Source organism: Astatotilapia calliptera, chromosome 17 (assembly GCF_900246225.1).
Source record: "Astatotilapia calliptera chromosome 17, fAstCal1.2, whole genome shotgun sequence".
In the NCBI taxonomy this organism is placed as follows: domain Eukaryota; kingdom Metazoa; phylum Chordata; class Actinopteri; order Cichliformes; family Cichlidae; genus Astatotilapia; species Astatotilapia calliptera.
This window is the reverse complement of record NC_039318.1, coordinates 24811332-24835696: the sequence shown is the minus strand read 5'-3', so window position 1 is coordinate 24835696 and position 24365 is coordinate 24811332. Positions and strand designations below refer to the sequence as shown.

Sequence of the window (24365 nt, the reverse complement as noted above, 5' to 3'; positions counted from 1 at the left end):
TTTCCAGCCTGGTGGCAGACGGCTCAGAGGCATCTTAAATAAAAATCAAAACACAACATCCAGCCCTGGTATGTCTCCATGGAGCGTGTCTGACATGCCCTACGTGCTTTGTGGTGAATAGCAATGGGACCACCGACCCACAGCTTGATCTGTGAGCTGACAGCACCCATCCCCCCACACGCCCATCTGTGCTACTCTGCATAGTCAAGCAGCCTTGGTGCATGCAGAGGCTCCAGAGTGCTCACAGCACAGAAGACACATGTGAGGTTATCTGCTAATCTCTGCCCATTTTTTTTCTTCTTTGTGCATTTTTAAGCATGCACCAAGGTGTAAACATCCCCTTTGTCTTCAGGATGATAATCACAGCCTTGTTTGTAGTAGATCACTATCAGTGCTTCCTATTATAGGTTTTCTCTCTCGTCAGCCCCGGTGTGAGCAGCTTCATGTCTGGTGTGCAGATCCACCGCATGCACGTAAACACTATTCCTGGAAGTTAATAAACACTTGTGAGTGTAGGCTGGTGCTGATGGATGGACATGAACAGCTCTTCTGCAGAATAAGGTGTAATCAGTGTACTCAGCTTTTTGAAACAGACGAAAATGTTGACTTTGAGTTTCATTGCAATCACTATGAGCACCACATAAACATCTATTAAATGTGTAAATAGGAAAAGAACGTGACAGTCTGAAGGCATTATAAGGAAACATGGTAATGGAGGTATAGGTTACCATTATTATAGATTTTATAACATGCATATTAAAGAACAGGATTATCAGGACAAGCGAATAAATACTACATGAAGTCAGATGAACAGACATGAAGATAATAAATGCAATAAAGATTTGAAAAAGTCTGAAAAACAAATCTAGACAAATCTCTGTGAAAGGGACACCATTGAAAAGCAATACTGGGTGCCCATGACCTTTGGTTCCTCAGGAAGCAATGCTTTAAAAAAGGGTGTGTTTTTGTCATGAAAATCCCTGCATGTTCCCGGGAACACTTTCTAAACTCATCATCTGTGAACATCAGTTCATTATGCCACATATGCCAGTTAAAGTTTTATCATGTCAAGAAGAAGCTAAAATGTGACATATTTTTAATGGAAGATCTTGCATTTTTTTTAGAAAGACAATGCTAAGCCACATACTGCCTCTATTACAATAGCGAGACTTCGTAGTAGAAGAGTCCGAGTAATAAACGGCCCTGCCAGGAGTCCAGACATGTCACCAGCTGAAAACATCATGAAACGAAGAATGCAATGCAAAAAAAAGAATCTTATATGAGACAAATATGGAAAAACATTCCAACATGTGCGTATTTAGACATGCAAAAATCCTCAAATAAGCATAGTCTATGTACCAAAAGCTTCAGTATGCTGGCTAGTTATCCTGATAATTTTAATTTAATTAGCTAGTGATGTGTTCAATGTGCATATGTATGTAAATATACACATTTCTGTCATTTTTTTCTTGGTTTTTACACACCCAACAATTTTCACTGTAGTTCTATCAATCTAGTTTTACTTAGCTTTAGGCTTAGTGTTTTTATTTATTAAAATAATTTAATATAACTGTAAAAAAAATACACACGTACACATATTGAATATTTATTAAAGCCTGGAGTATTTCATTTATGTGATTTTACTGTATGCTGAATTATGGTGTTACAGCTTCACCTCCTGATTGAAGAGCGCAAGTGCGCTTACTGTGCGTGGGCGTGAATGGGCAGCGCGCGCACGCTGCAAACGTCAAGACGAGACGAAACGAGGCAGAAGCCAGCGCGCCCCGCCCCCCTGTGTGTTAGCATCATGGATGAAGGTGTAGAAAAATCTGCCAGGTATGATTTAAACAGTAGGCAGCTGCTGGAAACGGGAGTCCAGGGACTCTGCGTCAAGATTTAACGTCTAACTAGATGACCAAAAAAGGTAAGATCTAAAAAAAATAATCGGCACGGTGTTGTTACGCTAGTGATGGACGTCTGGTTTCAAATGATCGTTAAATGTGATGCTTTCGCCTAATAAAACATCTATTATCGATACTTTCCCGGGACATTTCTGCATACAAACAGCGTCAATTCATATTTTTACTACTCTGCCGTTTCTCTTCGATGATGTAATGCGACAAAAGATATAATAATATATGTGATGTGAGTGAGATATTTTCACATTAGCAGCCATTAACGTCGGCATCAGTGATATATTCACAGTATTTCATTAAACAGAATTCGCTCAAAAGGATTATTATGGACAAATAACTAAAGTAATCATTAATGTAATGGTATAAATGACGTTTTATTGTTATTATTATCATTGCTGTTGTAGAAAAAGTGAGCCTGGTTTAAACAAATTATGCAAAAAACAAATAAACACATTAATAATAAGAATAAATAAAAATAATAAAAGAAATGTATTATTATTTATTGATTTTTTATAATAATAATAGTAATAATATATTATTATTATTAGCGATTATTACTTAAAAATACTTCTGGTTCTGTTTAAATAAATATTTGATTTTGTAGTGAGATAATTTTGATAATCACCATGTTTTTTTACAACAATTGTTTTTAATAACAATTCTATGGAACTTTGTTTCTGCCACAATTCTTTTTAGGTGTCCAGAAAACTTCAGGTTATTGCTTCAAAACTTATGCTTGTTGTCTTGACATTTTGACTTACTCACAAGTAACTTAAGTTTCAAATAAATTTGACGTTATTATTTTATCCAGTGTTTAGCATTTGGTCCAAGAGTTTCTTTCCAAAAGGTTCATTAATATTTCATTATTTTTATTATAACTGTAATCTTTTTTTTTTACCTGATCTGTTCCTTCAGCCTTTTTGCATTCAGTCCACTTGTTCTATACATTTCGATTATATTGATTTAACATGTTTGCATTAAACAGGTGTACTGTGTTAATCTGAGGCTTGTTTTAATTGTGGTGGAGGAGGTGGAGAACTGCTGTGAACCTGAAGATGAGGCGTCTGTCAAGAAAGAAAGCGCTGAGCCTGGTGAAGGAGCTGGACGCCTTCCCCAAAGTGTCAGAGAGCTACGTGGAGACATCGGCGTCAGGAGGAACAGGTGAGATGTCCCTGCGAGGACAAGACAGCAGGAGCAGCAAAAGGGAGGAGTAACACTCTCTGCTCATCTGTCTCCTCCACAGTGTCACTTATAGCGTTTAGTGCCATGGCACTTCTGGCTGTCTTAGAGTTCTTTGTTTATCGAGAGACTTGGATGAAGTATGAATATTCGGTCGACAAGGATTTTTCCAGGTGAGATGTTATTACTAGGTTATTAAATGTTAATTAATTGTGACTTCAGTCTGTTTTTCTTTTTTACAGTATGATGTCACGGTAATCTTTTTATCCTGATTTCAGTAAATTGAGAATAAACATTGACATAACAGTCGCCATGAAATGCCAGCGTGAGTATCTCACCTTGTTTGCCGTTGTCAATGTGGAGAAGTTGCTACCTGAAGCGCTTACATCACATTAGCGCACATATTTCATCTCTGATTGTAGATGTGGGAGCAGATATTCTGGACCTGGCTGAAACCATGATCACATCTAATGGCCTGCAGTATGAACCTGTGAGTCAAGCATGTGTCTGAAAAACCTTAAGGTCATTTCTGAGGTGTCGCTTCTGTAAAGCAAACGCTCCTGTTTGTGTCTTTGAGCAGGTTATTTTTGAGCTGACCCCGCAACAAAGACTGTGGCAAAGGTAAGGTTTTGTGCAGTTGCGCAGTAAGTTTGAAAAAATACAAAATTCTGGTAATGCCTAAAATTTGGTTATCAAGTTATAAGAGATTTCTTGTTGTTTGAAAGCTTTTAAACTTGTTTAGCTAGTTCTGCAGTCTGTTTGTTTTCCAGGACGCTGCTTCTCATACAGAACAGGCTGAGAGAGGAGCACGCTCTGCAGGAAGTCCTTTACAAAACTCTCCTGAAAGGAGCTCCTACTGCTCTGCCACCACGGTCAGTCTCCTATGGGAAATAGTTTTTAATAATCACGTCTCCATTCATTTTACAAAAAGGCAAACACATAAGTGCCCACTGGATTTAGAGTGATGGATTTAGAGTCTGTTATAATAAAATGATGTGCTCAAACATTATGTGCGTAGGGAGGATGCCTCCATGGAGCCCCTCAATGCCTGCAGGATACATGGACACGTTTACGTCAACAAGGTAGCAGGAAACCTGCACATCACTGTTGGAAAGTAAGAACCTCTGTAGCGTAATAAGCATGAGACAAACATTTCTGATGCTGGAGACTAATAGTGATTCTTGATCTTTTTAAGGCCCATTCACCATCCTCAGGGCCATGCACACATTGCAGCTTTTGTGAGCCACGAGAGTAAGTTAAAATCTGGTTTTCTAATAACACTTCTAATTACACACTTTTATAATCTACAAGCAGACCAGGGAACATTATCTGTCACCATAATCGGTGCTCCCCTCGGCTCTCCCTTTTTCTGCATTCAGCAATAAATACTGAGGAAGGCCGTGGCATTTAAACAATGTTTAGACGGTACTAAGGGACTCAAAGCGTGCCAAGAAAATATCCCATTACATTACCAACAGCAGCCTGATTTGATAAAAGGCAGTGTGGATCCATGCTTTCATGTTGTTTGTGCCAAACTGTGAGCTGAATATTGCAGCAGAAATTGAAATTCCAGGTCTGGTGAGCCTGTGTGAGTCGTAGCCTTAGTTTCCAGTTGACAGGAAGTGGCACCTGATGTGGTCTTTTGCTGCTGTAGCCCATCTGCTTTATGATTTAACATGTTGCACATTCAGAGATCCTCTTCTGCAGTTTTTGGTTGTAACGTGGGGTTATTTGTGCTCTAGTCATTTCCTTCTGAGAACTGGCTCAAACTACTTATTTTCCAGTTTTGGGAACATTCTTGAGATGGTTGTGTGGGAAAACCCGAGTCGATCGGCAGGTTCTGGAATACTCAGATCAACTTAAATCACATTTCTTCCATATTCTGATTTGAACATCAGCAGGTCATCTTGAGCGTGTCTACATGCTCCCATGTGATTGGCTGTTTAGATATTTGCATTTACAAACAGTTGAACAGCTGTACCTCAAAAAGTGGCTGTGAGTGTATTAAGCATTGTTCTTACACATTTAATAGGGAATAATTTAACAAAAACCCCTGAAAACATTAAAGATGTCAAATATGTGAGCCAGATTTAATGGCATTGGAGATAAAAAGTGTTTTTCTGTTACTAAAAGAGACCAAAGTTGGCCAGATGAGAGCCTTAGGAAATCGAGCTTATAAGGTCCTGCTACTAGTTAGAATGATTGTCCACAGCCTTGATTGAATCTGAGGGTTCTCTCATCTTTGCATTACAGCGTACAATTTCTCCCATCGAATCGACCATTTATCTTTTGGGGAGGAGTTACCAGGCGTCATCAATCCTCTGGACGGCACAGAGAAAATCACATATAACAGTAAGTCACATGATTTCAGAGGATAAAACATGCAGGAAACATTTGAAAAGGATTTTCCATTGAATGAATGAGTGCATTTTTTTTTTTTCATAAAACCCTCAATTATTGTTTCCTGTGTGCTTGCATCCCAGATAACCAGATGTTTCAGTACTTCATTACAGTGGTGCCCACGAAACTGAACACATACAAGATATCCGCAGACACACACCAGTTCTCTGTGACTGAGCGAGTGAGTAGCTGCTAAGCGCAGAGCTTTAAACACAGCCCAATGTTGTGACAGCAAGTAGACTAACCACCACAATGTCTGCTGCCAAGGAACGGGTGATAAACCACGCCGCGGGCAGTCACGGTGTTTCCGGCATCTTCGTCAAGTACGACACCAGCTCTCTGATGGTGACGGTCAGCGAGCAGCATATGCCGCTCTGGCAATTCCTGGTGCGACTGTGTGGTATAATCGGGGGCATATTCTCCACCACAGGCGAGTGGGCTTGGACATTTAGAGCAAAACAATTAAATATGGTTCTAGCTTTGAATTCATGCAGTTATTTTATTCTTTTTTTTATTTTTACTGTGCTCTTCTCACTTTTAAGGGATGCTTCACGGGCTCGTTGGCTTCTGTTTTGATGTCATCTGCTGCCGCTTCAAACTGGGACTCTACAGGCCCGGAGAGGTGCTAAACCAGGACGCACAGCTGCACCAGATGAATAATCTGAACCACCACCATACTCCTCTGCTGGCTGACAATCCCCCTCGGTAGTAGACGCCGATTCCTCGGCCTGCACGGGTGACCCGACAAATAATGATCACAGTTGCTGCTTTCTCATCAGAAACTTGAGTTCGGATTTTCAGATATTTGTTTATTTATTAGAGTTTATAAAGGTTTTTCCATTGCCAGCATTACCGTACTGTATATCACAATGTTTTTCTTCCAAATGACCAAAAACATAAAAAAAATAGTAGAGTTAGCACTAACTATTGCACTGTAGGAGAATGTGTACCCTGTGACTCTGGTCACATTTGATAACGGTGATGCTGACAGTTATGTTAAAGTTTAAATTCCCAGGAGGTCATTAGCACCGCTGGTTTGTTTCACAGCATTAAAGTGTAAAAAAAAAAAAAGAAAAAAAGAAGCCCAAAACAAATAAAAGTTGATTCCTAAATGAAATAACATGCAGATGGTTTTTAAACAGGTAAACCATGAAATGATGGCAGTCAGGTTCAAGAAGGATGACTGAGCAAGTGTCATGTTGCCTATTAAGCAATCCTCTATAAGGAAGACTTATTTTATTTGACTTATTTCAATAAGTCAAGAATGTCTTTAGCAGGTCTACCACATGACATGAGTCTTTATTTAACAAAAATTGAGCCAATGTGTCACTAAATAGGCCCTTACTGCTTCCAGGAGCTGCTAATCAAACCTGCTTGATTAACTGATCATCAGCCAGCTGGCTTGGTCAGAACTGAAGTGGTTCCAGGAAAAATATATCTTTCGATTTTCATTTTCTCCTCTGTAACCATGAACGAGTGAGCTGGAAGGCGAGCATGAAAGACTGCAGCACATGTGCACCTTTACTCTTCGAGTTTATTTCAGTTTTGCCAAGCAGACTTGAAAGTGTTGTCAGAGCAGGGAATACAGGCAGTCGGACGTTTTGCAAATGACACCAGAAGAAACATGAAGTCATTGATTAAGTGATGCCGTTTGTTACATACAGTAACAGTAGCTCCAGTCTGGGGTTTATGGCACCAACAGTGCTCTGCGTTTGAGAAAAAAAGAAAAAAAGAAAAAAAAAAAGAAGACAAGACAGACACACAGAAGAGCAAAACTCCATACTGACAACATCATTAATATAGCCCTGTAGCTCTTTGAGAACAATCTGATGCAACTGCTTCATCGTGCAGGCCTTGTACGACGTTTCGGGTCTGAAATTAAGAGGATGGTTATCATGATTTCACCAGACATGGGCTTTGCATAAACATTTAGTTTTGTCCCTTTTTCTCCCATAAAGACTCATCACTGTTAAGTATTTTTAATTCTGTCAAGAGTAATGCCTTGCAACATATACCATACTGTACACAGCTGTCTCATTCTTTCAGTAAAAATCATACCAGCCGGTCACACTTTTGGTACACTCTGTGGGAAGCTCTGAAGACACTCAACCAAAATAAATCAACAGTCAAATAAAAGTTTTTGGTAATCTATAAGAATAATATGCAAGCATCTATTTACAGATATTCCAAATATGCAGAAAGGATGTAATGCCAGTAGAGTTTTAACGTGTTCCCAGCCCTTTACTTGGGACTTTTCAAATATAAATCTGGACTCATATCTCATGGCTCTGTCTTGGTCCAGTTATCTAGTTTTTACTCAATTTAGGAAGAATAATTTGAAACTGGGTCATGAACTTTCACATATATATGCAGATGCAGCTCAACTCTGATTGCTCAGTGCCCTGCCCCTTTAAGACGATGAAGCTGAAGTACTCTGGCATTGGGGATACAATGCCAGCTTAGATTGTAATTTAACCAGTACTTTTAAATTAATTATTCTGCAGAAGCCTCATATTCACACTGTATGTGATTTAAAAGTACCTCACGAGTCTTTAGATATCTTAGTCTGCGTCCAGAAATCAGAAGAGAAAAGAGCCTTAATCTGCACAGGTGTGGGCCTTTTTTTTTTTTTTTTTTTTTTAAACTGCAAGCTGTTGGACATCCCAGTAACTACTTCTTTCCATTTTCTTTGGATCTACTGAAGTTGTAGTGTGTGTGTGTCTCTTATGCACTAACATAATGTTAAAATCACAGTGGTAAAAATCTTTTTTTAAACAATTTTCCAGCAGTGTTTGAAAAACCAGGGCTCGAGATATAACAACTGTATTTATAGGAACCTCAAAATCGGACATTGTCTTCTGAACAATTTGACCCATTTCCCCAAAATTGTTTGGTTTGGTAAATAAAAGTGCACTCTGTTGTGCAGCAGGCAATAATTTCATCCAGACAGTTTAGATTTTTAGTGGTACCTAATGGGTACTGCCAACTCAAATTTCACTCATGTTTACCACTGTGACAAGGCTGGTGAGGTCTCCTCAGGATTTCAAGTGACCTGACTTTCTATGCAATTAAACTGCCCTCTCCAACCCCACGCTGTAAGGCGTGGCATTCCTCAGGGCTCAGTACAAGGCCCACTTATTTTCTTTCATCTTCCATTGGATCATTTTAAATATGCATTATTAAATGGATCAGTTTGTCGTAGCAGTCCATTTCTCCATTCTGTGAGGTGAGGCATCTCTTATGGCTTTGTATTTAGGGTTTTAGGAAGAATTACTTGAAATTGGGGCATGACTTTTCACTCATATGCAGATGACACTTTACTCTGATCACTAAATCATAATTAATATCTCAGGAGCACTGAAAACATCTCTGGATAAGTTGAATGGGTACCACTGCTCAAATATAACTCATGTTTACCACTCTGACTTGATACTACACCAAACTGCCCTCTCCAACTTCACTTTATAAGGTGAGACATCCCTCAGGACTCAGTAATAGACCCACTTTTTTCCCTTTTTAACCTCCACTGTGTTGTGCACTTGCAACAAGGGCATGAATTCAGGCTCCTTTGCTGCAAGTAGCTGCAATGGTCTTCAACTTTCATCTTCTATACTATGAGGCATTGAACCATTTTAACTGAATCACTCGCTCCTGCTTTGCCTGTGAAATATCTTTCCCTAACGTGCTAACCTTTTGGGGAGTTGTCTTCTTACAAAGTTTGCTTAGAAACTGTTGGGAAACAATGTGCAGTATATACTGGGCTATACAAATAAAGTTCACTCTGATTTACTCTTATTTATAAATTCTACACAGCCAAGGTCTACCACATATAGTCGGACTAGCCTTTGGCGCAGGTATAAAGATGTAAAAGTAGTAAACTTAGTTTCAGTACAAACTGCTGTACAAACAGGCAAAAAAGTGGATGAGCATTCAAACAAGACGCACGGACATCAACATCTGCGGTCATAAATAAGTGACAACTGTAACAATAGGAAAGGTGGCATCTGTATTTGTAGCCATAGGTGACTCATGTAGTTTGAGTTTAGCTTTAATACTATTCTTAATATACTTCAGATCGGTATTAAGATGGAAAACCACCGGTGAGTTTTTTTTGGGGATGTTAAAAAGGCAGTAGATGCACTCATTGCAAAGACATACAGATATCGGAATCACCCGTGTATTGAAGACAAGAACTGGAGATCCCCACAGTAAAAAAACAAAACCGAAAAAACAAACAAACATGAACTACAATGATCTCATAGAAATTTTCCTCCAACGATGCAGTGCCAGTATTATTCAAGTATGAAAAAAAGTACTTACAAGGCAAGGCGATGTATTGAGATTTAAGAGGGTGGAAAAGAAAATGGAAATCACACGAAAGGCTTATTGTTGCATATATAATTGGCCACTTTGAGACGAAAACAGTAGGTACAAAATGAATGACAACACTTCTTTTTGGACGGGGTTGGAGATTGAAGAGTGCACAAACCGATGACAGATATCCAAACTGAATGCTTAATTCATGGCTAGTAGACCTCATTTTTCCCTTCTTCTTCACATAACTGCCACCCCCACGTGTGCAGAGCCCCGCTTGTCCACATTAAGAAGGATTTAGAGTGTCCACAGTGGATGTTTTCCTCCTGCTGACAGCTAAAGGCGAGGGCTGCTGACTCTGGCTTGAGGCGGTGAGGAAGACTCAAATGGTTAAGGTGCTGGATGCACGGAAGTAGGAGAGGAACTTGAAACAGAGGCTGACCACAAAGTACCAGATGTTTCTGGCCATCTGGGAGCGGGCGATAAACACCCTCCAGATGAAAACGATCAGCAGGGTGTTGAAGGTGTAGCGAATGTTTCTCAGTCTGGAAGAAGACAAGAGGGAAGCAGATTAAAGACTTAACATACAAGTTCTTAAAAAGCTTAAAGATGTAAATGAGATGATAAACAAGGAAGCTTGTGCATAGGTTTTCCTAATTAATTATCACAGTGAAATTCTTCCAAAAATAGAATGATAACTGGTGGGGAAACACATACTTGAATCCTGTACTTTTGAAGGCTTGTTGACTTACTTTCTCAGGTGCTGCCTGGCAGCAGGAATGTCAGACATGTCTTCGTTCAGGACATACTTCTTGGTGCCGATGCAGTAGTTCTCAATGTACTCGGGCCAGTTCAGCTGGCGCACATCAAAGTTAAATGTCTGCAAATAAGATGGCAGAAGTTGAAAATACTGAAAATAGAAACTGAAAATAAAAAAGCTGCTATTTTTGTGACTAAAAGTGCATGTTCACAAGTGTTTTCTGTCTTGAGCTCTGTTGCAGTTGTGCATGATGTGCTCAGCTCATTTACTTATTTACAAGTAGAAATACCATTATGTACTGAGAAGGTCATGGATTCATTTTTGGAGTCAGTGTTATCTATAAAATTTAGACTCCATGTGCGGCTGCAAAAAGGAGAATTTTTATGGAAGCTTCTTTCTGCAACTAGGTTTTTTTTTTATTTTTTAAATCAATCCATAAAGTCAAAGTTTTGGGTTATTATCTCAAAATGTTTAGGTAATGAGAAGTTCAATTTGTGAGATAATAACTTGAAATTTCAATTAAGCCCCGACTGTTTTCCCCCTCAGTGGCATAAAAAGGCTTCCATAGAGGTGTTTCACAAACTAAACTTTATTTATACAGTATGCTTCTTTCAAGGTGGTGCTGCTATAAAACTAATAAAGTAAAACATTAATATTAATCCAAGCATAATTAAAAACAAGCATGCAAGTTAAAAACCCATTAAGACAACTTCCCCATCCTCCACAAAAGTAATAAAGTAAAATAAAATTATGAAGACCAAAAAGTTTAAACCAATAAAATAACTAGATGGTGAGGTAAGTTCTGAATATTATTATTATTATTATTATTATTCAACACCTGCATCTTTATGTGACCCTAAAAGGTGTATTATTGGTCCAAAATTTGCACCACGTACATGGTTAACCCTACCTTCCTGTCCTCAGGGGTTAGCTGGCCCATCAGCATGCTCATGTTCTCAGAGTTCCACTCCCAGTCCTGGCTGCTGAAATACTCCAGCAGGCTGATGGCCTTGTGCAGGCGATTGAAGATGCGCATCATCCTACAAAGACGGAGGAGGTGCAGATTACAACAGGCACAAATTGATTTCTCTTTAGGCTAAAAGTGGGATTAGAAGGAAGCTGGTCTTACTGCGGCTTCTGCCCGGAGAGGCGCAGGAAGAGGTCGTAGATGAAAGCGGGGAACTTGTGGCTGACCAGGATCCAGTACTGGTTTATCAGGTAGTTGGAGGTGATGTTGGCGTTGGGTCTTCGGAAAGCCTGCTCCAAGGGGTTTCTCTTAAAGGAGGACATCACGTGGTGCTCTGCAAATCGAGATAATTGAGGAGGATTAGTCTCAGTGCCGTATTCACCTCTGAGCAGGAAACAAAAACAGCAGGAAACTGGTTACATTAATGAACGTTTATGCACCACCAGGAAGTGACCAGAGTTTCTTTAAAAAAAAAAAAATTATTAATATAATGGTGACAGAAACCCAAGGCCCCTTGATTTGTGGCGGCGATCTGAATATTCGCCTGCGGCCGGATTTAGATAGCTCTAATAGAAGAATGCCGGAATCAAGTACTTTGTATAAAAGAGTCTCTGCGCTTTTTGAAGAGGTAGGACGTAAGACGTATGGAGAAATCGTTTCCCTACATGGAGAGATTATTCTCATTACTCAGCTCCACATTCCCTTTACATGACGTTTGGAAAAGATAGGGATAAAATCCAATCATGTGAGATGGGTACAATAGACATAAGTGACCATGAACCACTGTATCTGACAATTGATTTAAACGTATACCCCAAAACATCAACTTGAAACTTGAACTCATCTTTGCTTAAAGATGTAACATTTAAGAAAGAAGTAATGAAAGAACTCAAAGATTACCTTGAAATAAATGATAACGGAGAAGTGTCACCTCCAATACTATGGGATGCATTAAAAGCTAAGAGGGGAGATCATAGCATTCGCCTCTTTTCAGAAAAAAGCAGACACAGGACGATATACGCAGAACTCTTCACGTAATAAATCAGATACAAACATCTAAAAGTAAAGCCATGCTTATGAATATCGATGCGGAAAAAGCTTTTGACTCTGTAAATTGGGACTTTCTTTACAAAGTCTTGACCAAATTTGGCTTACATAATAGAATTATTGATACGGTGAAGGCATTATATACTAACCCTACTGCAAGAACTTTTATTCGCATTATACTTAGAACCTCTGGCACAATCAATCAGACAAAACAAAGACATCAAGGGAATAAACATTAAAGAACAGGAACATAAGCTTGCTTGCTATGCAGATGACATATTAATATACCTAGAACAGCCCACAAGCTCCCTACCTGAACTGATGAATCTATGCCAAAAATTTGGGAAACTTTCTGGGTATAAAATTAATATGACCAAAACTCAAATACTTAACTATAACTATAGCCCCCCAGCTCACTTGGTTGCTCAATAGAGTTGTCATACCTAAAGACTTAACTAAATTATTTGAGGAGAATTTTGGTTCCCTGCAAAAGAGAATAGTAGATGATATCAAACGATGGGACATGATTCCCTTTCTAACTTTATACTCACGAATTGAATCAAAATGAATATTCTGCCGAGATTACTATATTTATTCCAAACACTACTGGTACAAATTGATCAAAGCCAATTTAACAAACGGGACAAAATTATATGGAGAAGGAAGAGACCAAGGGTTTGTTTTAAAACTTTACAATTACAAAAAAAGACAGGAGGATGGGGCTGCAGTCACTAAAAAAATAAAAATAATAATATTTTCGGGCTGCTCAGTTTAAGACTGTGATTAACTGGTGTGATATAAGCTATAAAGCACATTGGAAAAATATTGAGGAGAGCATGTTTTCTTTTCCAATACAAGCTGTCCTGATGGACTTAAACATTCAAAAATATATAGACAAGGTCTACAACCCTTGGGTGAAATGTAAACTTAATGTATGGAGAAATGTTGTGAGGGAATTTAAATTGGAACAGGACTTGGCGTTATTTAAATGTATGCGTATGACTCTGATTTTGTCCCAAATAAATTGGACTCACGTTTTAAAAGTTGGTCTGCTAAAGGATTACCTACATTCGATAGTCTGATTAAAGATGGGAACTTAATAAGTTTTGATACATTGAAACAAAAATACAATCTGGAAAAGCAGGATTTTTATTGATATTTGCAAATAAGACATTATATAAAGACAACAATCAGAGTGGCGTCGAACACTAATGTAGATTTGATAGCTATGCTTAAAAAGGCATATATTGGCAACGTCAATAAAAAACACTTTTCCTTTTTGTATACATTTCTTACAAATAAGCTTTCTCACTCAACTGAATATGTGAAGATATTATGGGAGAAGGAGGACTCAAATATGGGAACGTGGAATCCACTTCCTCACGAAGATGGAGAGAATTTGGATGGAAAACTATGATAAGGTTCTTATCACCCCTTGCCAAAAGACTCATTATGACAGGAATCCCCCTGTATGTTGGAGAAAATGTGGACACCAACGAGCACACCACGCTCACATAATGTGGGACTGCCCTTTGATCAGGACTTACTGGAAAGACACTCACGAAACACTACAAGAAATTTTCAACTGTACATTCCCTTTTGGAAGGAAAACAATTTTTTTTGGATGTACACCACAGGAATGGTTTAAAAAAAAAGATAAAATGTTTACTAAGTGCCTTGCTAGTTGCAAGTAAAAAATGTATAACAAAGAAATGGCTATTACAAGATGTACCAACTTTATCATTGTGGTGGAAAATAACACTAGAGATTTATAGGATGGAGGAGTTAACAGCATATGTGAATAACAGTAAGTTGGTTTTTGTCGTGCTGGGATAAGTGGGTCCAATACACTAATATACATAAGCGAATTTAATTCTCAAATTTTAAAATCAATAATCTGGCAACTGGTCGCTCCCGATTGTTCAGTGTTTCTCTTTTGTTTGGTATTTTGCAAATTGTGTTAATCAATGCCTGTAACCAGCATCGTAAACTGTAAAACTCAGACAACAAAACAAAAAAGACAGCAGGAAACTTTTGGACTGTGTATTTTAATTCAGTTTCAGGTCAGACTGAGGTTTAAGTAGGAGAGGGTTTATTTCCAGTTTACAGTTGCATGCACTTCTCCAGCATCCTTTACTTTAATGAGCCTTCTCATTAAAGAATTGCCAGGAAAAGGGTTCTTAACTCTATTCATTCATCCCTCCCATTTTAATAATTAATTTGTACATTTGTTTCATGAATTATTAGTTTACTTTCTGACTGCTTTTACACTTTGTTTTTAATTTTTGGCAGTCTTGGTCCTCCATATTCGAGCTCTATGGTTCAAATGGAAGCGTGCTTTTCAGAGGTAAACAAAGAAAATAAAAGGTCCTTTGAGGACAGGGTTTTAATACAAGGATCAAGACTTCCAGAAACTCAGCTGGCCTTAATCATGGCATGACCCTGTTTCCTCTGGAGGATATCAGGCAGAAAGTGACCATTCAATGATTTCCCCACTGGGCAGCGTGGGTGGCTCCTCCTCTTCCTCCTCTCAGCATCCAGTGGCGGCCAGCGGCAGGAAGCAGCCATGTGACCACAGACATTACATCACATGGCATGCAAATGAGGCCTTGTAAGGTTTGTTTCCATGACAACTATAATGTAGTGGTTCCAGGGACCGAGATGACCAGATCCGAGGTGACAGCCAGCTGTGGCCTGGCTCCCTGCAGCCTGGTTGGAAGCACCGTGGCAAACACTGAGCTGCTCTCAGAAACCTGGGACACTTGTGATATAAATATTTAAAAAAACAAACAAAACTGAGCTGCACTAGAGTACTTCTTTTCTTAATGTCATATTTATCTAAAAAAAAAAAAAAAAAAAAAAAAATCTGTTTTCTCTGAGGGGATGTCCAGTGTTACTGGGGCTCTTCTGATCCTCTTGTTTTAAATTGGCTTCATTTCTAGCTCTCTTCTGGCCCAGTGAGAGTGCAGAGTCCACACTTCCTCTTTCATAACGTGATGAGTCGCAGTGATCAGACCTAATCCCGCCACGAGCCATCTGGTCACGATTTCCTTGGTGAAGAGAGCGTGCTTGTTAATCTGAGGGTCACTCGACATCCTGCCGGCCGGATATCCACACCCAGAGGGCAACGATGTGAGTTTTTTACTCTTCACATGGAATCCAAGCAGATAGATAATCTTTTTCCTAAATTCTGTGAATTCATTTTGAGACATAGACTTTTAAAATAATCGTTAACAAAAATCAACTAGAAAGTATAAAATAAAACACTTTAATCCGCCTTCAGACACTAAATGTGTTTACTTTTCAAACATATTGCAAAGAAGCTTTAAGATTAGCCTGCATCATTCACTCGCCACCAAATCCATCAAAAACTTAATTTTCTGCTTCTTGCCAGCAGGTGGCAGACTCCCTCCTCTTGAAGCCTCCACCACAAACATCACAACTACATCACAGACACATTATGTCACAACACCCGAGTATTGATTTATGACGAGGAAAGCGAACACAGACGACAGTGTTGCGGGATGCCGGCAGGCAGACAAAAACAGCTCTATAAATATCCGCCTGCAGTGACAGGTTTGTGTTACCGCACAGCAAAGAGGGTACCTACCGATCTCTCCCCAGTGAAAAGGGTTGATGCCGCCGGTCGTGCAGTTGTACACCAGGGCCGTTTTAGGTCTGCAAAGTGTGGAAGATGAAGGTCATAATGATGTCTGTAGAAGGCATTTGGTGTATAATTCCAGCTTATCTGTTTGTGTGGTGAAACTGTGCTGATATAAAAGGCTGATCTTATATTTAAAACTGTTATTCACCAGTGTTTTTAACCCTTACAGTGCATATAAAATAAGTACATAAGCCTGGTATTGCACAACATTCCAAATGCCTGTACATTACAAAATTTGAGAGGTTAAGTGTTTTCATCAGCCTCTCTTAGCAGTCTGAAATGGGTGTGGATGCTGCATATTTTCTCTGCACTCTGTTTCCCGTATGGAAAATCGGACCCTCTGAGTTTTGGTAAGACTGCAGCGAAGCAATGAGTCAGACACTCCCTGGGAAAAACATCTGGCACGGCGTGGAAATGACTCACTTGAGTTTACTAGTGTCTTCTTGTTAGTGCCAAAATAAATTTGGTAAGAATCAACAGAAAAATCTTTCAAAATCTGGCATTTAACTGATTTTCCCAGACCATTCTGGATTTTTTGTGACAAGTTCTCAGTGCAATTGTTCTCTTCACATCAGGGCCAGGTTTAGATTTACACTTACAGCTTCTTTTATCACCTCAGGCTGTTATAAAAGTACTGAAGTATTACCGTTACTCTGACGCTCACTAACAAGACACACAGGAAGACCGCGACAACAGGTTTGTGTTGGGCTGCTGGTGGAAATAGCTGCACAAAGAATGTATGCAACTCTATTTTTAGAGTCACTGTTAAAGCATCTATCCAGGTGCTTGTGCCTGAACTATATTTGGTGTTCATAGAGTATTACCCCCACTCATAACAGATGTCTTCTGTCCATGTCACAGTTTACCGAGGCCAAGTAAAACAGAGTAACCTGGGAGATTTACTCTATATACAGACGTACGACATATTCGGACATAAAACTATGCAGAATATCTAGAAAAGGGACAAGAGATTGGGTTTCTGAAGCTTTCTAGCTTCTGCTTTGACTGGCCAAACTTGCCTGAGCAGGCAAGCAGCTATTGTCATATGATCATAACTTTAAGTTTATTTGCTTGTTTTGCCTTTTGTATTGAGCCCAAACATCTGCAGGTTACAGCAGAAATCCCCACAAGTTGGCCGTTGTCCCTATACCTAAAGTGCGCTTGGAAACTACAAGTTTTTAATGGAAAGCCCTCAACGTATGCATTATGGCAAATGGAGGACATTTTAAGTTTAGGGACTGAGTTTTGGGGTTTGTTTACTCACCTGTGTACAGCAGTGTACCAGCCAGCAGCCAGAGTGAGGCTGATGACCACATCCACAGGGATCAGATCTGCCACCGCATCGTTGTTGGCCCTCATGGTGCGCAGGATACCCTTTCCCGCCTTATCACAGGATGACATCATCTTAAAACTCCAAATCTTGCCACTGCAACCAAGAGCTTTGAGATTCAAGGGTAACATGTCTTACTTACAGCTATAAAGACGCCGCTTGGCCCGTTGAAGTTGTCGATCCAACCCTGAGGCATGAAACGGAGAAGAAAAGAAAAACAGCAATGAGACTGAATCAACATTAATTGATTAATTCCAACAGCAGCACACGTGTGGTTGTGTTTCTGTGCGCTAAAGCAGCTGTTCGGGGGTTATGTTACTTCCTGCGGTGGGAGAACAGAGAAGCGGGGATTGTCGGCTTCAATTAGAAACCATTAAAAATGGATGAAATCACTGGTAATAGACTGCAACAGTCTCTAATGTGCGGGGCTGTGGATTCATTATGTGGGCAGAGCTAAGCCTTATCCTCGCTCTAATAATATGTTCTGGTGCAGATAAGGTGCACAGAAGAAGAGCAGGCCACTGGGGCCAGGGGTGTTTTTAGCGTGGCGATCGGCTGTCGGCTTCACGCCAAGCTGAAGACGGAGATGCAGCTTTTATTTTGCACAGCGTGTTGGGTTAAATGGGACATTTCTAAAAGCACAGACTCCCAGAATGACAGGCGCATACTGGGGTTATAAATGTACACAACACATCGACACAAACACGCTCTGCCCATCCCCCACCCGCCTCACAGCGCCTGCTGGCACGGGCTGCCAAGGCGATTGCAGGGCCAAGCGTGAGTAAGGTCTTTTGAAGAGTTGCTGCCAGGCCGAGTTTAAAACTGCAGGCAGAGCCAGAAGCTACCAACAGTCCCACTGCACAAACACAAGACCTACATTTCCTGGCTCCACATAAACAAGGACTTTCCTGTGTTGGTCTGGTATTTGTTTTCTTTTCATGCTGCATCATCTCTTCAGAGCTAGTCCTTCAGATGAACTCATGTTTTTTAATTGGGAAGAATCTGAATAGGCTGTTAGATTTCTGCTGAACATCTCTTTGAATAATCGATACATTTATGTCATCACGAGTCTAAGGCTTTTTCTGCAGTCATCAGCCTTGAGTGATATATTTATAGCTTTAACGAGGAGTCGCTCAGCAAAAAATATATATATAAAAAATAAAATGAAATGAAAGAATAAGTAAATATCTTATAAAAAATGAATAATTATTGGCAAGTTTAAAGTTTAACTCTTTCCATGCAAAATCACATAATTTCAATTAAATATTTACTGAGAAGCAATCTCGCTCACGCTGATTAGTCTGGTGCAAGTTTTCATATAAAGAAATCCACCAGAGACTGACAGCAATAATGCACTCTTCAGCTTTCATGTTTGGGTCCTTAGCGAAGCGGCCTTCAGTCCACAGCCTCCGATTTACCCTTCTGTCCTTGACGTCCGCCCAAAATCTCCCATCCCAGCAGCTGTTTAGCTTGATGAAAGGTGACTCGGGTGGAAAACGCCGGTCTTTAGCACCGACATTAGCCAATTTGCTTTAATCCAGGGCCACTTAAGATAAAAGCCACAGGAGAGCAGCACTGACCCGGGCAGGATTAGGTTGATCAATATCTTATTTCAATTTGTGTCAGGAGGACACATAATGAGGGGAGGGATTCTAGAAAAACTAGTCCGCGTCATTCATGGGTGTCCAACATGCACCTACAAAGAAACAACCAAGTCAAAAAAGGGGGCACGTTCTGAGCAGAAAATGAGCCAGCGATGAAATAGGAAAGCAAACGACTTGCACTCTGTGAGGATCCAAGCACCACAGTTCTTAATCACGACATGCATCACAGACTGTATAGAAAAGATGCAAGCAGAAAAAAAAAAATGGTCTGAATTTCTAGTTTTGACTCTTGTTTGTGTTCATTTTCAAACACTATGGTTCCTTTATGAAAAATGACCAATGACGACATCTGGTACACAATCCTTTAAGCCTGTTTTTATTAAGCAAAGTAAGCATAAGCATGAAGGTGGCCCTACTAACTCGGCAAATCATGTCAAATAAGGATCGTACAACCATCGCAAGAGAAATGGCTGAAAATAAAGAGTGGAATATATGTTACGGAGCAATTAACTCATAAGACTTTGAGGAACAGTGTCGAGAGAAAAGGACCATGTGTAGGTGTCAATGATTGGGTGAGAACTGAAATGTTGATGTCACAAGATCAAACTGTAGAGATTAAGCTATCAGACAATTAATTTGTTGCTTTGTTTTATTTCAATTTTTTTTATGTGATTAAAATGTAGGTGTTCACAACCCAATGACTGACATCAGTCGCTGCATCCATCGTTTTTGTACACGTCTTTACAAAAACTATGTCCTATGTCTTTGACATATAGGCTCGTGAAATTCTTTCACAAAGACGTGAGCCATAGTGGGCGTGTCAGTTCTCTCTCAGCAAGATTAAAACTAGAAAAGGTCATGGAACTTTGTCAATACTTAGAAAAAGAACATATATAAGTGTAATTATGCAAAAGTAGCTAATTTCTAAAGAGAGCAAAGTATTCAGTGAACTCACAGGAAAGGGCTCTTGCCAACTGGCTCCCACTATGGAGGGTCTGATGATGCCAATGTTGAGCTTGTCTTGCTCCTGCTGCACCACGTACTCAGCCAGGGCTTTGGTGTAGGTGTACGTGTTGGGCCTGTCGCCGATGAGCCGTGGCGTTATGTCCCGCACGATGCCATCGTCCATCCACCTGAAGCCAGAGACATAAAGCTTCAGCACTAAGCACCCATTTACAACATAATTGAGCACTTATTTTGGTGCAGTCTGAGATTTATTATGATAAAAACAATTTTTAAAAACATAGGTAGCAGGTTTGTTTTGCAGAAGAACATTAGAAGGTACAGGTTTATGAAAAAGCAATTTACAGTCCCCAGGTCATGTACGCTTACTACATTTAGACCAGCATTTTAACTCTTTACCCTGTGAATGCTGTAAAGGTCGTCATGTTGTCTTTATGGGAAAAGGAGTTAAGGCGACTTCACCTATAAGCACTGCCAAATAAATGCATGAAATAAAATGAAACGGAAACACTCCATTAGGCAATGTTCTCAAAGTTAAACCAAACCTCTGGTCCTTACACTTGAGCTGATGACAAATCTATGTAGGACGTGGCACTTAAGCTGCTTTAGTCACCCTGCAAGCCGCTATCAACCCATCTCAACCCTAGCACTTCCTTTTCATGCCGTTTCAGACATTAGTGTAATATCTGCTGTCTTTTATCATTAGTTATGCATCTCTGCCTCCCCCGCTCCCCCACAGTGTCTCTTTTGTCCCGTCTTCCTCCCCTCATGCCCAACCAGTCACGGCAGATGGCCACCCCTCCGTGAGCCTGGTTCTGCTGGAAGTTTCTTCCTGTTAAAGGGGAGTTTTTTATTCCCACTTTTGCCACATGCTTGCTCATAAGGGGTCACCTGATTGTTGGGGTTTTCTCTGTATCAAATAAAACACCTTGAGGTAACTGTAGTTGTCCTTTGTTGCTATATGAATCAAATTGAAATTACTGTGACCTTTGATATGTAGGGAGAGTCTTTGTTACTGCTCTTCAAATGCACGTGGAGGTGTTAGTCCTGGACTACATTATGAATATGAACAGTTTAAAAGCAAAGAAAACCTCCTTTCACACGGAAAGGTGTGCATGTTGCCCAACTTTTGCAATAACTTCCATGGCGCAATCTGACAATAAAGCGCTTTTTTTGACAGCCAGTTGGCCAAATGTGTGCACAGGTGTGAAAACAGGCACATAATCATGAAATTCGTGTCTCCACATTCCTGCTTTTATCCCAGTCCAGGTTCACTGCTGAATGTAAGTGAATGGATGAGATCTGTGTTGGTATCGTGCCCAGGGTGGTTTAGGCCCAGCTGGATGTGTTGTGAATGACTGCATTGTTTGTTCGTTCCTCGTAATTACTGGGCTTGATTCTGACACACTCGCCAAGTGATGCAATAGTTTATCCACTCACTATTTATTGATCTTTTGAGCGAACCTTGTTACAATCCCTTGTTTGGGAGGCCCTGTCGCGGTCTCTCCCTTGGTTGCAGCTGTTGCACAAATATGCAACTTCTCTTTTTCTTTGGGATTAATTTCCACATCACATGAATTAACCCCAAGTGGAAGTATTTCTGTGACATGGGTGAACAAAAACATCATCCACTCACTCAAGGGAGTCTATGAGTTTCTTGGGCTCGACGGGCGGCGGGTAGATGACCTCATCAATGTGCTTGCGATTGCAGTTTGCATAGGCGGTGGAGATGTGAATGAAGGCCTCGAGGTGATGCATCTGCTGGGCCAGGCTGAGGAGCTGCTGTGTGGCGATCACGTTGAGCTGCAGGGCGTGTCTGCAGGAGAGGAGAGAGAGATTCATACGGTGTTAAAAAGACTGCACGTCTCTGGGAGTGTGTGTATGTAGATGTGGGAGGAAAGGTCGTGCAAATGAGTCTGTGTGGGAGGGAAAAGTTTGTGTGTGCGTGCTCAGGTTCAGTGTGTGCAGGGAAAGTCGTTGTGTGTGTGTGTTCGTGTTTGCTAGACTACTACTATCTTTGTATTTGCATGTATAAGCGTTTGTTTGCTGACGACTGAGTGTACCATTCAAATATGAATTTGCAAAGGAGCAGGAATTTGCAAAAAAATTCAAGCCGGAGCAGAGTGACACGGCGGGATAGAGAGGCATGAAATCAAACAGAGAGGGAGAGAGAACAAGACTAAATGAGAAGGAGGGGAAAAACATGTATTAGCCTCATCATTTTCGCTCTTTTCATCTTGTAGTACCAGTCATAAAGCCAAGACTGAGCATTACAGCATCTACTGCGGCTCTGAATCGATGCCGAGAACGGTCCTGAACAATGCACGCTAGGGCTGTTCGATATAACGATATATATCGGATGACAATATAAAAACTTCTATCGTTTCATTTTATGCTATCGTTTGTTTCGTGGTGTCGCAAAATAAACTGTTTACGGCAATATTTTTTTCATCGTTTTGATGGTCCCTGTAGTGGCTATATTAATTTCTTAAAGTTCTCTCTTTCTCTTATATTTAATATAACCACACTATGGACAGACAAGCGCCTGTTTTTATGCGTTGTGGTTAGCAACAACGACGGTAACACCATCGCCTGTCCGCTTGTTTATGTTCCACATAAACCTTTCACAATAAAGCTCAAGATCCTGTTGAGACTTTTCAAAGTAAACTGAATTACGTGAAAGTGCAGATTATTTACAGATGAGAAGTAAAAAAGAGCCATCAGGTGCTAAAAAATAAACCTTAGACTCAAACTTTAGAACAGGCTTTTCCCCGCAGCACGCTGTGTAATAGAAAACGGCGGCCGTTACAACTTATGTCTAAAAATATAGTTTCATGCATCTGTTAAAACATTGGACTCCAGCTACATGACTCGCAGCTGGAAACGCTTCCCGCAAGACGAGCTGCCCGAGATTCACAGAACTTACAGAAAATGTTACATTTTTGTGATTTATATCGTTATCGGACGACAGAATTCTTATATCGGGATATGAGATTTTGGTCATATCGCACAGCCCTAATGCACGCCGCTTTACACCTGCAAAATCTGGCAAAGTGATAACTTGTTGCTCCTTCTTTTGTTGACTTTCTCTTCTTAAACACAGAGACTATAACCTTATAAATGACGCAGCAGCATTTCACCTCAACAGTCCAAAAGCAGAAACATTTTTTAAAAAAGTGTTTCTCTGAAGACAGAAAAATCCCGAGGACCACAAAATGAGAACAAATGCAGATAGAGTAATGAAGTTATTAATTGCATGATAGTTTAAGAGATTAAATCCCCCCTCCCAATTTAAACCATTGATAAAGTAGAAAATAAACATAAGTAGGGCCTAGCTGGCCATTTATTTATACAAGTCTAATAGATACTGGTCTTATAATGATGAGACAAGTGTTGTAATTAGCAATCCTCTGACTCTATACTGTCTAAAGCTGTTACAGCCTCCTCTTTCTGCTCTCCCTGCAGGGTTCCCTCCAGTAGGAGGCAGTGAGGCTTGTTAGGAGAATACTGGCTCACCTGTGTAGGCCTCCACATAAGCAGCCAGCCACTCATAACACCATGGCACATCTCATTCATCACCACTCTTACCCTGACTTCTCACGCCTCATGTTTATCGCTGCCATCATCTTCATTCTGCCAATGAAATCTATAATTGGCGTCCTCACCTGTCTTGCGTCACCTCTATAAAAAGACTCCATCTCTGGTGAAAGGAAGCACGTGTATCCCACTCAAACTTATGCAAGAATAATCAAGGTGCTGGCCTTTATCGTTTTAAAAATGTTTTCTTAAAGAGATGACAACAACAAAATCCTAACTGCCAGAAGAAGAAGAAACAAAAACAACTCAACCCACATGTGATTGATAATCCTCCTGTAGGCCACCCACACAACACATTTCACTTTATAAACCTCAGCCCTCAGCTGTGGATGTGCGTCAGCTCTGCAGCAGAACTACAACAACATACAGAGTCCATTTTGCCTAGAGCAAAGACGAGAAACGCTGTGGTCAGTTTCAACAGACACTGCATGATTCTCCGGCTCAGCGTGGGTGTCGATCACGAGGTCGCGGGAGAACCGAGAGGCAAAAAGCTGTGGGCGAACGGTCCAGTGGCACGAATCAGGTGCGGTCAGACTGCGGTGGCGATCACCCGGTGAGCTTTTGAGTGCTGTGGGGGCGTGTCATCGCCCCTCCATCTTCTGGGACCATATGCAGGGCGTCACG

The 24365-nt window shown here is 40.4% G+C and overlaps 2 protein-coding genes across 6 annotated transcripts in view; one reads left to right on the top strand and one right to left on the bottom strand.

Moving 5' to 3' along the window:
* Nucleotides 1-1759: 1759 nt before the first annotated feature.
* Nucleotides 1760-6943, top strand: LOC113009714 (endoplasmic reticulum-Golgi intermediate compartment protein 2-like). 3 transcript variants are annotated; one of them, XM_026148187.1, is made up of 13 exons: nt 1760-1924; nt 2944-3077; nt 3160-3268; nt 3374-3420; nt 3518-3585; nt 3676-3716; nt 3866-3967; nt 4114-4209; nt 4291-4346; nt 5349-5447; nt 5579-5676; nt 5763-5925; nt 6038-6943. In XM_026148187.1, exons 2-13 carry the CDS (start codon nt 2972-2974, stop codon nt 6202-6204), a joined length of 1152 nt encoding a protein of 383 aa, XP_026003972.1. In that variant the 5' UTR covers nt 1760-1924; nt 2944-2971; the 3' UTR covers nt 6205-6943. The 3 variants fall into 3 exon arrangements, with proteins under 3 accessions (XP_026003972.1, XP_026003973.1, XP_026003974.1); XM_026148188.1 differs by having other exon boundaries at nt 2902-3077; XM_026148189.1 differs by having other exon boundaries at nt 6108-6194.
* A 1171-nt stretch (nt 6944-8114) lies between these two features.
* The window catches only part of LOC113009713 (fatty acyl-CoA reductase 1), a 76925-nt gene continuing 60674 nt past the window's right edge, over nt 8115-24365 (bottom strand). For 2 of the 3 annotated variants that reach the window (XM_026148184.1, XM_026148185.1), the window contains exons 4-12: nt 21781-21960; nt 20137-20314; nt 17720-17764; nt 17512-17630; nt 16194-16261; nt 11699-11870; nt 11480-11609; nt 10562-10689; nt 8115-10354 (exon numbers count right to left, since the gene is read on the bottom strand). In XM_026148184.1, the coding sequence (XP_026003969.1) occupies nt 10192-10354; nt 10562-10689; nt 11480-11609; nt 11699-11870; nt 16194-16261; nt 17512-17630; nt 17720-17764; nt 20137-20314; nt 21781-21960 (1183 nt within the window). In that variant the 3' untranslated portion in view covers nt 8115-10191. Of the gene's footprint in view, nt 10355-10561; nt 10690-11465; nt 11610-11698; nt 11871-16193; nt 16262-17511; nt 17631-17719; nt 17765-20136; nt 20315-21780; nt 21961-24365 lie in introns of those variants that run through there. The other variant, XM_026148186.1, reaches the window with a different exon arrangement.